The 12,745-nt window shown below is 33.6% G+C and overlaps 1 protein-coding gene and 1 pseudogene across 1 annotated transcript; one reads left to right on the top strand and one right to left on the bottom strand.

Moving 5' to 3' along the window:
• Positions 1-918: 918 nt before the first annotated feature.
• Positions 919-2,448, bottom strand: LOC101961520 (S-adenosylmethionine decarboxylase proenzyme pseudogene; annotated as a pseudogene).
• An 8,174-nt stretch (positions 2,449-10,622) lies between these two features.
• On the top strand, positions 10,623-11,559 carry LOC101960655 (olfactory receptor 4Q2). The gene has a single exon (XM_013366423.3). It carries the CDS (start codon positions 10,623-10,625, stop codon positions 11,550-11,552), a length of 930 nt encoding a protein of 309 aa, XP_013221877.1. The 3' UTR covers positions 11,553-11,559.
• The last annotated feature ends 1,186 nt before the right edge of the window (positions 11,560-12,745 follow it).

Below are 12,745 nucleotides of genomic sequence, written 5' to 3'. Positions count from 1 at the left end.
TTCATTCTGGTCAGTCATTCAGTGTGTCCTGTGAATGCCATGGCAAAAGGAAGATGATATAGGAACAGATGAAGTCAGAACATGTACATGTGTGACTTAATTAAGAACTCTAAGTATGTGAATCACTGATTCTGCTTTGAACCAAAGTTTACAATACACTATTAAAGGAAATTAGTGGAAATGTTTACTAAAAGTAAAAGTTACTGTAAATGATCTGAGCTGACTGGATTTAATGAATCCAGGACAACCTATATGTTAAATCTTCCCACTTATCCACTTTTCTACCACTACTTAGCAAGTTAGTAAAGGCATGGTATTCCATTAGAAGCTAATTTTATTTATAAAAGAACACAGCATTGCATGGGGTATACAGTTCATTCAGTACACTCTAATCTCAATTTATAACTCTATGCCTCCTCCCTGCTAGTCAATATTGGAGATGCTCAAAATTCTTTTGTGAGAGACATTTAATTTTGTCACTGATATTTCAAAAGGGCCTATGCCAATAAAATGAAGGCCAAGTTAATATGTTTTTAAAAGAAAATTAAGCCCAGAGACTTCCTCATTTCCCCACCTGGGGTATAAGATTAGTATATAAACCCACAGTGTAAGTGTATTGCTTCATTTGTGGGGCTGGAGGGAAGACACCAGGTTGAGGGAAGAAATCAAAGGACTACAAATGCAGAAACAATTATTAAAAGAGTAAACAATGATTAAAAGAGTAATTGGAATAATTTTCTTAAGGATTTGTCTTGTGAAATAAAAATTTAATTGCTGTTGCAAAAACCATCTGTTTGAAGTAAAAACTGGTTTTAATAACCTTAGTAGAGAATATTCTAGAATATGGAGGTAACTGGATGTAAAATGCTGTCAGCAATTTAATAGAACATTCCCAGATGGTGAGGGTGAGGCCAACACCTAATGAGGACAAAAGCCTGGTATGTGGGAAATTTTGGATGATACCTGCAGAAATACTACACAGTGAATAAACCAAATTGAATTATTTTTGCAAGTGTTGAAAAGTTTCATCGTTTGCAGTAATACAACTTTTTCACAACTTTTCATGTAGAACTGGTCCATAACTTCTGGGTCAATCTCACCCATCAGAATATCCAGGGTTTAATCTGGCTGACTTGTTACCTGACTCTCTGGGAAATCCAGAGTATAAAAGTACCAACAGCAGAATTTATACGTTCCATACAATATGCTGCTCCATTTGGGAAGATTGCATTAAGAAATTTTATTTCTTCTTGGAAATTCCAGTGTGGGTGTCTTTAATGAGAAGGCTTCATGAAAGTTTTACAAGAATAAAAGAATTTTTGAATTGAGTCAAATCCACTGTAATCCCTAGCAAGCTTCAACAGGGGAACCAGTGCTTTCAGCAAGAGGGTGGTACTACATGTCTTCAAAATGAAACCTCTGTTGGAGACAAGCGTGTTATTCTCACTGAGTACATAAGCTTCTGGCTTGTCAGTTTTTGTCACACTTAGAACTGAACATTTTACATCCTTCAAAATACATTCCACTCTGATTCTTGGATTAGTGTGAAGATTCCCAGACCCTTGGTTTGCCACCAGGAGAAACAAACCTCCAACAGCTTCTTGATCTCTTTGAAAAATGTGCAGCTTCTGACACTGTGAGAGTGAGAACAACCAACAACCACAGAAAGTCAACTAAATCAAATCTCTTCTCCTGCTGCTGCTGCTGCTGCTGCTGCTGCCACTGCTGCAGATTATACAGCAATTACTAAATTTCAGGTTCTAAAATTTAGGTGCCTCTTTTTTGGCTATAACTTTATATTAATTTTTAAAAAAAGGATTAATAAATTTTTTCTAGCTTTGTGTGTGTGTGTGTATGTGTGTGTGTGTATATGCATGTGTGAGCAAAAGTTAAATGTGACTCTGCTGGAAAGAGTCGCAGACACAGTTCCGAAATGGCAGATACACTTAGTCTATTGTAGTACACTACTTTTCTATTACAAAGAGTGGAGCAAGTGCTAGCTAATGTTGCCTGCCATACCATGTAAGACTTATTTCTATAATTTCTAATTAATTTTCTCAATCTGGCTCACAGCCTTCATCAGTTAACAGTCCATCCACTGTGCTGGCCATGGTGGACTGTACTAATGGTTTCAGAAGTTTCAGCCCATGGTCCCTTGACTTCATTGATATGGTTTAAGATGAAGCAACATATGGCAGAAGGTTGAAGCAGAGGAAAGTTTCTCAGGACATAGTAGTCAGAAAGCTGAGAGGGAGAGGGGGAAGGGGCCATGGGGAAGATGGACCCTTCTAGGGCATGCCCCCAAAGATCTGCTTACTCCAGTCATTCTTCATAGGCCTACAGTTACCATCCTGAAAAGTAGTTATTTCAAATTATTAATCCATCAAATGGATCAATCTACTTATTTGATTACTGCTCTTACAATCCAAACATTTCAGTGATGAACATTCTTGTATTAACGCCTCATTTGCAAACCATAATATTCTCCTCTGGCCTCTAAAATCTCTTGTTCATTTCACAATCCCAAATGGATTTAGTCTACTTTCAAGAGTCACTATCATCTTAACAGTTCCAGGACTGCCCCAAAGTCCGAGTCCAAAGTCTTATCTGAGATTTTAGGTAACTCTTGTCTGTGATACCCTATGATGATCAAGAATAAATTACATACACCCCAAATACAATGGTACAGAGTTATTATACCAATTCCAAAACGGAGGAATGAGGCATAGAATGAAGGGGAAACATCACCAGACTTAAATCCATCCAGGCAAACATTTCATGTAGTTCCATTTCTGTCATATTGATCACATGTTGGTGAAATATGATCTTCAAAGAGCTTGGACAGCCCTGCCCATTTGGTCTTGGTGGTTGAATCCCAAATGGACTCTCTTTTAGCCTGCTTCTTTCCACTGCCAGCACTTTTTCTTGGAAGACAGTCCAGATTATTGACATCTCTTCATTCCTGAGGTCTCCATCCCACCTTTGTCTTTACCTTCACAGATTTTCACATCACCCTCTCAGTGGTGGACCCTGCTACACTTTGATTGGCCTCACAGGTTTCCTTTGAAATCTTGGTGGAAGCCTCTATGACCGCTCAACTTCAGCCTCCTACACACTTGTGGAACCAGCTCCATATGGATGATTCCAAGATCTGTCTCCAGCTTGAGCAGCAGCTGGAAATCCTGGAATCACAACTTTGACAGGGTAACTAAGTATGAAGAAACAACTTTCTAGTTTCCTTTGTGTGATCAGGAAAACTCCACAATGTCTTCCAAAAAGGAATTTTTACTTTACCCTTGTGCCTACTGTGCATGGTCTCACCAATTCTTGAGACACCCTCAATATATCTTTATTATTGTCTACTTAGCATAACTTGAGTGGCAATAATTTCATCAAACCTTATCTTCCTTGGACCCAGTTTTACACACACTTTTCAGCCTGAACTGCAAGTTTTTAAAATTCTTTTGCTTTGCTTTATATTCCTTATTCTTACAGTGAATCTGCTTAAATGCCAAAAGCAATTCCCATGCCATTGCCTGAATTCTGTGTTGCCTTGAAATTTCCTCCATCAGATTAATTAGTCTATCACCTTTCAACATGGCATCACACAAAATCTAAGGACATGGAAAAAGATAGACAAGTTCTTTGCCAGAATATGATAAGCATGGCCTCTAGTCAAATTCTCAATATAGTCCCCTCTTCCCTTTAAAACCTTATAACCACAATATTTATTGTCCACATTCCTATTGGAATTCTTGTCTTCTGAGTTCCCACCAGAATTACCCATCAAGATGTTTATAACATTGTAGGGGGCTGGGGGTGTGGCTCAAGCGGTAGCGCACTCACCTGGCATGTGTGCGGCCCAGGTTCGATCCTAAGCACCACATACAGACAAAGATGTTGTTTCTGCCCAAAATTAAAAAATAAATATTAAAAAAATTCTCTCTCTTTCTCTCATAAAAAACAGATGTTTATAACATTGTAAATATTAACCATCCTGTTTCTCCAAACTTTCCCTAACTCTTCCCACAAAAATTTTCCAAAGACTTCTAAATCACTTAATCAGGTTATTTACAGCAATGACCCTGCTCCCAATACTAATTTTTGTGCTAGTCAGTTTTTCATTGTTGTGATACAAATACCTGACAAGAACGACTTAGAGGAGGAAAAGTTTATTTTGGGTTCATGATTTCAGAGGTTAGTCCATGATCAGCTGATACAATTGCTTTGGACCTGAGGTAAGGCAGAGAATTATAACAAAACAGCATGCTGGAGGGAAGCAGCTCAGGATATAGCAACCAGGAAACAGAGTAGGAGAGTAGAAGGGTCCACAGGAAAGATGAATCCTTGCAGGGCATAACCCTGGTTACCACCCAGAACAGTAGTTCTTTCAAATTATTAATGCATAAATGGATCATCCACTGATTAGAATATAGTTCTTATAATCTGATAATTTCACCTCTTAATATTTCTACATTAACACAAGAAGTTTTTTTTGGGACACCTCTTATCCCATCCACAGTAGTGATAATATAATATGGTGCAAATACATTGGAAATCCTTAGGCAGTTTCATGTCTATCCCATCATCCAATAATTCAATCCAAGTCATACGTCTAAGAGGACTGAGTGATTATGTCCATAAGAAATGTTCAAAACTATTGATGGCAGCTCTGAAAACACCACAAGTATACAACAAGAGGTGAAAGGATTTTAAAAATGTAGACTAGTACTCAGTGGGATAGAATATTGCATTGAAAAAAATAAACTTATGATAAGAATGAATCTCACATGTATTTACTGAAAATTTAAAGTACAATCATCATAAAATGGTATGTATTATTTAATATATTTCTGGAATGGGCAAAACTAACATAATGATAGGGCAATTTCATCTGCCTATCACATTATTTTGTATTTTCACAGATTCTACTTCTCTCTACCTGTGTAAAATTTATGTAAGCTCTATGTGTTGAATTTGGCTGTGCGAACACTGGCAAATATATATATATATATATATATATATATATATATATATATATATATATAAACATTTACCATGGCTCATGCCTGTAATTCCAAAGGCTCCAGAGACTGAGGCAGGAGGATTATGAATTCAAAGCCAGCCTCAGCAACAGTAAGGCACTAAGCAACTGAGACCCTGTCTCTAAATTAAATTTATAAAAAGGGTAGGTGATGTGGCCCAAAGATTGAGTGACCCTGACTTCAATCCCTGGTACTAAAAAAACCAGAGTCATTTACTAGTACACATGAGAATTTGATGTTGGCACATTTTGAATAAACACTATTTTGCAGAGGTTTTCATATATATGTTAGACCTCTTAGAAAGCATTAACATAAAATTATAAAAGGTAGAGATAACAAGCTGTCATTGTTCCCGAAACATTCTTTGACAAAGAGTATCCTGAAATCATAATATTTGATAAAGCAAGAAATCTTTTGTTTGTCCAAAATTAAAATTTTGGGTGGTACGTGTATTGAAGATACATTTATATCTGAGAGGAAAAGAAATTTTAGTTGAGGAACATAAAAGGGTTTCAGGTTTTTGACTTGTTGAAAATTATGAAATTTGTTGATCAATGTAAATATAACCATCTTGATACAATAGTCTAAAAGAAGCCTTTTAAATAATTCTTACAGAAGATAAGTTAATTAATTTTGGAATTATCAGAAAAATGCAATAGTTTGATTTTCAAAGAAGAAAAATAAAACAAAGGAAAAACAGATAAGAAAAATATTTTCCTTTACATGAATGGTGGGTTAATGCAAGTTGATATTTATCTTGTAATTTATAAAGGTCATTTTTTACCTTTTAAATATTTAACAAAACACATTTGTATTGGTAATTGAGGTGATTTTAAATCTCCTGGTATAAGGAGGAAAATGTATAAAACCAGAGGTATAGCGAGATGAGAACATTAGTCCATTTCATTACTCCCTTTAATAGATGTGTTTTTTTTTAAAGTTAAAAAATTCTAAGCTATGCATATTTGAGAAATCAACACGTGAAGTGGTCAATTCAGAGCCATTGACAACTAAGAAACTTTAGACATTTTTGACTGGAATTTCAAAGCCATAGACAAAATATTTGGTTTTACAGGCCATTTTCTGATATAATTAACATAGACTATTAAATGAAAGAAACAAGTAATTAGCAGACTTGTTTGCCATGTAAGAGATCAAACAATTAAAAATAAGATATGTCTTTCATATTAACCATGAACTATCCCGTCTACAAAATAGTAATACAAGTGTTTCCAAATCCAAAACAGATAAATTGCAGAGAAAAATTACAAAGTTAGTTATGTCCGCAGTCAGAAGGATGTGACTGTTAAGAAGCAATTATTTCTAATATTTCTAATTGTTATCATTTAGATATGAGGTGTCCCCCAGAAAGGTCATGTGTGAGACAATGTTAGTATGTTCAGAGGTGAAGTGATTAGATTATGAGGTCTGACCTAATCAATGAATTAATCCACTGATATGAATTGACTGGGCAGCCACTGTAGGTAGGTAGGGTGTAGGTAGGGTGTGGTGCAGGAAGTAGGTCACTGGGGACATGTCTTTGGGGTTTATCTTTTGTTCCTGGTAAACAGAGCTCTCTGTCTGTTTCCTGGTTGCCATGTCCACACTGCTTCACTCTGGGACTCTGTTCTACCATGCTGTTCTGCCTCACTTCAGACCTGGAGATATGGATTTGGCTGACCACACACAACCTCTGAAACTATGAGCCAAAATACATGAAATTGTCAGATCTTCTGGTCATACTGATAAAAAAGCTAACTGAAATACTAACTAGTTTGAAAACCTAATCTTTGGTTACATAATAGCATTAATGAAAATGATATTTATGGCCACCAAATTTTTCTAAGAAATTTTCTATAATAAATTGAAATATAATATATCTGGTCTCTTTATTTTATTGTTTTCTTAATACTTTTATTTTATTTATTTATGTAGTGCTTAGGAATCAAATCCAGTGACCTATGCATATGAGGCAAGTGCTGTATCACTGAGCCACAACCCTAGTCCATGTTCTTAAATTTTTATTACTTTAGATCTTTGAAGTTACCTACTTTTTAAGTAGACAGTCAACTTTCACATATATATCTATGCATGGAAACATGAATATATTGTTTGGAAGCTAATGTCTTTTTTTGTCTATTCTTTATAGTAAAATTTGTACACTAATTAAAGATTCTAACTTGCTTACTACATAGAGTTTTAATTGTTAAGGGAATTCACTAACATCATACAAGGTTTTCCCAGGGTCATTAATTGATACATTTCTCATGTTGTCTTATTCAGCTTCAAAATAAAAGGGACATATCTCTTTTTTTGGTAGAACTGGATCATAACAAGGAAGACTGACCAAAGTAAGAGCAAGTGAAAGAAACCTTGAACAGTCTCAGTTTTTTCCAGTCTCAACTTCAAAAACAAGATAGAGAGGTATGGAGAAAAGAAGTTGAGGATATTTTTATGTGATGTTTTCTTAAATAAAATATATTTTCCAATTTCAAAAGTAAGACACATTTATTGCAGAATACTTGTTAATATTAAAAAGCTATTAGAAATCATAAGAGGCTCTGTCATTCTACCAAGCAAATTGTTTAAATGCTTTGAATGCATCTCAAGGTATTTTTCTACTGAAATTAATTTTTTTCCCATTTGTTCAAAAAAATCTGTCTATTTTCTTAAACATTCATATCTTATTTTGGCTTATTTTAAAAATACAAGGCTCTTGAAACTTTCCTTACTGATTATAAGAACATCAATGTAATCTTTTATATTAAGAACATACATGCATCTACATTTCCCCAGTTCAGCTTTTGCCTCTGGCATTTGTATTTTTGAGATGATAAAGGGAGTTTGCTCATCTTCATCAAATGAAATCTACTTTCTTCTGTGATTTCTGCTTTATAATGATCCTTTAAAAAGTTTCACTAATAATATAAAATACAATGAGCCACATATACTCACTTGTATATTTATTTAGACATTTTATTTTTTGAACTATTATTTAAATGCTTAAAACATTGGAATTTATTTTTCTGTATGTCTCTAGTAGCTAACCAGTCCTTCTCCAAAGAACTTTCCAATGATTTGAAAATCACTTTATCATCAACAGCACCTTTTAAATAATTGCCTTTGTTCTGAACTCTTTGGGTTTCTTCGATTATTGTTTGTGGAAAGTAAAGAACCACACCAATTACTGTAGGTTTATGGTACATTTTAATATCAAATCTATCTGGCTGTTTCTCTTCTCTAAAAATTTTCTAGAGATTCTTTAAGCATATATTGAAGGGACTGGTAGGAAAAAGGATGAGGGATATGTTCCTGTCTCCCTGGTGAAGTGAGTTTGTCAGAATTTCAAATGTGATTTTAAATATATTTCCAGTCCAGCTCATTTGTAGTACATTTACTGATCAATACTTATCTACCTTGGTTTCAGTGCTGCTATAACTCAAAATATTTTGTTTGGTAGATGATTTGTCTATGTGGTATATTGTGAGCCAGTATAGTTAGTGACTATCACAAACCTTGTTATTTATTAATTTAAAAAATATTAATTTAAAAAAATATATAAAACAGGCAATTCTCTGATTTGAAATCCTTGATAACTAAATACTAGTTATGTATGGATTTAAATCTGATTTAACCTCATTACCTTTTATAAGCTTTTTTCTTTTTAATTAACATGAAATAATTGTACATATTTGTGTGGTATGGTGTGGAAGGTAAATTTTATAAGCCAATAGTGATAAGTAGTGTTGATAGTTTAATGAATTTATGGTTCCCTTAAATTTGTATAAAACTTATACATATATTCATTATTTTTCATTAAAATGCTATTATCTATATATACTATATTCACATTTTAAAGCTAATATTGTATCTTACACATATTTTCATTTTAAAATTATTACACTGTTGATGGACTTCTGGAGTGCTTTCTAATATTGATTATTTAAGCAATGCTATTATTGATCACTTTTATTTGAAAATTTATGCTATAAATCGTAGAAGTTGAGTCTCTTTCAAGATGTTGTAAAACTTTTACATCTAAAATAAAGTACCAAGTTCTCCCCAAAATGTGCCAATGTTCGAACAATAATATGTAAGGATTCTCAAATCCCCATTTTACACCCTCAAGGTTGTGATTAAAACGTTGTAACAATTCCCTTTGTTATTGGATTGTGAATGTCTGAATTCCTAAATCTCTAAATGTCAAAATTCCATATTGTTGGCCAGTGTAAATAGGGACTTACTTCCTTATTCATTTATCTTTTTGATTCTATAATATGTAAGATATTACTATAGTTTTAGTGTGCCCATAACATGTGAGTACAAGACTAAAAATCTATCTTTTACAAAAAGAAGGTAAGTAATTTGGCTTAAAATTTGTTATACTGAAAACTGGTCTTCATGTTCTTATCATTAGTAGTCACTTTCAGAATTAGCATTTAATGACATCTGTGGTCTTTTCCAAAAGCATATAATATTGCATATGCAATCATGTATCAGTTGTAAAATCAAACTGAGTTTTAAAATAAGAATAAGTTTTAAGAATATATGGATTGCCAAAATTAACAGTGTTTGCTTTTGGCATTGTAAGAAAAGTATTTTCTTCATACTTTTAATTTTTATAAATTATATTAAAAAACATTCATTATTTTGATAGTTAGATAAAAAATTATACATATGAAACTGAATAAAGTGAAAATTTGTTGAAAAACAAATCTATTATTTAAAACTTGCTTTATAACAACCTGAGATTATTTGATGTCATACCTAAACTATGACATTGTTCTTAGGACAAGTTCCAAAATTTTAATTAAGTAAAATTTTTACCTATAATTTAAGTAAATTCTTAATAAGTAATAGTTAAATTGCACAAAGAGAGAAAATCCAAATATATATGGGTTTCACATAAAATTAAATAGTGTCATAAACATTGAAGATACGTATTACTACATGAATTCTCAAAAAGCTTATATATTTATCAGAAATATGGATGAGTTCATTGTGAAATTAGAAATTATCCAGGACTAAGAAGAAAATTCAAATTGTCAGAATAAACTCCCATGTTTTATCATTAGTTTTAATTTACTTTCTTAAATAGTTTAGTTTTCCATGTATATACAATTTATTGCATTTTAAATATAGTCTTGTCTCCTTTTTCTTCATTATATAACCATTTTTCTTAATTTAATAACTATTTTTATAAATATAATTTTACCAAGATAGTTTTTAAATGTTGTCATTTTACTTCATATATTCCTTCATATTTTAAGGTTTTAGTGTAAAATTATATAATATTTTTATTTGCATAATTGCCTTTATTGACAAACATTTTATTTAAGCTAACATTTATAATAACTTTTATTCTTGTTGACTTGCCTAAATGGAAAGTATCCTGTTCATAAATTTCGAGATGTAAAATATGTATGCTAAAACAAAGAAAATTCTCTAATATCTAAATTTTGATTTACTATGTGTCTCTTTAGAAATAAGATTTTTGTATTTGATGTGACATATGTATTTTGAATGCTGCTAATGTTCTGTCTTTCAATATTTTTTATCTAGGTAAAACCAAGTCAAATGGATGAAAACCAAACAGAAAGGGTGAAAGAGTTTGCTCTGGCAGGATTCTCAGAAAATTCATCTATTGAGGCAGGGCTATTTTTATTATTCCTTTTCTTTTATGTGTCCACATGGGTAGGCAATGTCCTCATCATGGTGACAGTGGCCTCTGATAACTACCTAAATTCATCGCCTATGTACTTCCTTCTTGGTAACCTCTCATTCCTAGATCTGTGCTATTCAACAGTAACAACCCCTAAGCTTCTGGCTGACTTCCTTGATAATAAAAAGCTCATTCCCTACAACCAGTGCATTGTGCAACTCTTCTTCCTGCATTTTGTAGGGGCAGCTGAAATGTTCCTGCTCACAGTGATGGCTTATGATCGCTATGTAGCAATCTGTCGCCCTCTGCACTATACTACAGTCATGAGTCGGGGTCTGTGCTGCGTGTTGGTGGCTGCCTCATGGATGGGAGGATTTGTGCACTCCACTGTCCAGACCATCCTCACCATCCGTTTACCCTTTTGTGGGCCAAACCAGGTGGATAACTTCTTCTGTGATGTCCCCCCTGTCATCAAACTTGCATGTGCAGACACCTTTGTCATTGAACTTCTCATGGTATCTAACAGTGGGTTGATATCAACCAGCTCCTTTGTGGTGCTGATTTGTTCCTACACCACTATCCTGGTTAAGATTCGCTCCAAGGAAGGAAGGAGAAAAGCTCTCTCCACCTGTGCATCCCACCTCATGGTGGTAACACTCTTTTTTGGACCCTGTATTTTCATCTACGCCCGACCTTTCTCCACTTTCTCCGTGGACAAGATGGTATCTGTACTCTACAATGTCATTACCCCCATGCTAAACCCCCTCATCTACACACTTCGGAACAAAGAGGTCAAGTCCGCGATGCGAAAGCTATGGGATAGGAGTAGACTTTGGAAAAAATAGGAGACATGAGAAGACACTGAAGTGAGTTTTTGATAGCAGAGACTATGAGAATACTACTTTTTGACTAATGAATCAGGAGGCAGTAGCCTCTATGTTTAATTGTCTTCCATTAAGTCACAATGCCACTGCTTCTGGCTTTATATCTAAACTGTGCAAGATTGCTGAATTGTTCTGTATTCTGCTTTCTTTTCTTAACTGAAGCAAATAAAGTTTGTGTTTTCCTATTGATTTGTGTTTTTAAATTTTATCTCTTCATCTGATAAAATTTCATTCCATGATCTCTTTGTGCTCAGTTTGTCACTACAAACTGCCACAAACTATTCTTTCTGAGCTTTCAACAGCTTCTTATTTGCTTAGCTACAGATTTTATTTTCTTTGCAGTTTCAAATTATTCTCATAACATTCGATTCAATGAGAAACTTGTGTTTCTTATTCTCACTAAATATTTTAAAAGATAAATGTTTGATGAGTTAATGATTTACATTTATGAATAGGATATATTTGTTAGATAATGGGATGTATTTGTCAGTTTTGTCAGCTCACCACACCACTGATATCTAGAAGGGAAAGTGAGGGAGCAATCATCTAATAATTGTGAATTCAAATACTCCTCTTTTAATTCTCAGCCAAGTGAATCTGGATGAATCAGCTAGAACATGGGAGCCCTAATTTCCTCTTCTCTTCCATGACTAGAAAGACCAACTTCTCAATGCTGTTATGAAAATTAAAAAAGCACAGGATGTGAGTGGGTCTGAGTTGGTATGTGGCTCATAGCAATGTTCAACAAATATTTATTCATTAAAATTGATTTTTTTTCAATATGAAAAAAGTATAAATGATGAAACTTTGAATTGGTGAACTTACCTTAATGTAGCAACAATTTGATGCATTGTCTCTAGTTTGTGGAGGACACTGTAAAGTGTATAGGAAAGAGTATATGGTACTTTTACCTTTGTCAATTGTTGGGCACAGTTTATATCACTATCACCCCTTGAATCCTTAGAGTTACATTAAGTCATAGACCTGTTTTACTGCATAATGAGTCTTTATATTCAAAGAAAGGAAAACTAAATTGATATTCAAGTTTAGAACAAACAGTACAAATAAAATATAAATCTAAAATACGAATAAACTGAAATATTTTCATTTTAACACCATTTTTAGTCAGGGGATGATAAAAGCAAATTCAGCAA

Source organism: Ictidomys tridecemlineatus, chromosome 5 (assembly GCF_052094955.1).
Source record: "Ictidomys tridecemlineatus isolate mIctTri1 chromosome 5, mIctTri1.hap1, whole genome shotgun sequence".
In the NCBI taxonomy this organism is placed as follows: domain Eukaryota; kingdom Metazoa; phylum Chordata; class Mammalia; order Rodentia; family Sciuridae; genus Ictidomys; species Ictidomys tridecemlineatus.
Note: the sequence above shows the minus strand (reverse complement) of the source record. Positions and strands in the feature narration are given on the sequence as shown.

Coding starts and splice junctions, on each gene's coding strand:
- LOC101960655 (XM_013366423.3), top strand. CDS start 10,623: ATGGATGAAAACCAAACAGAAAGGGTGAAAGAGTTTGCTCTGGCAGGA.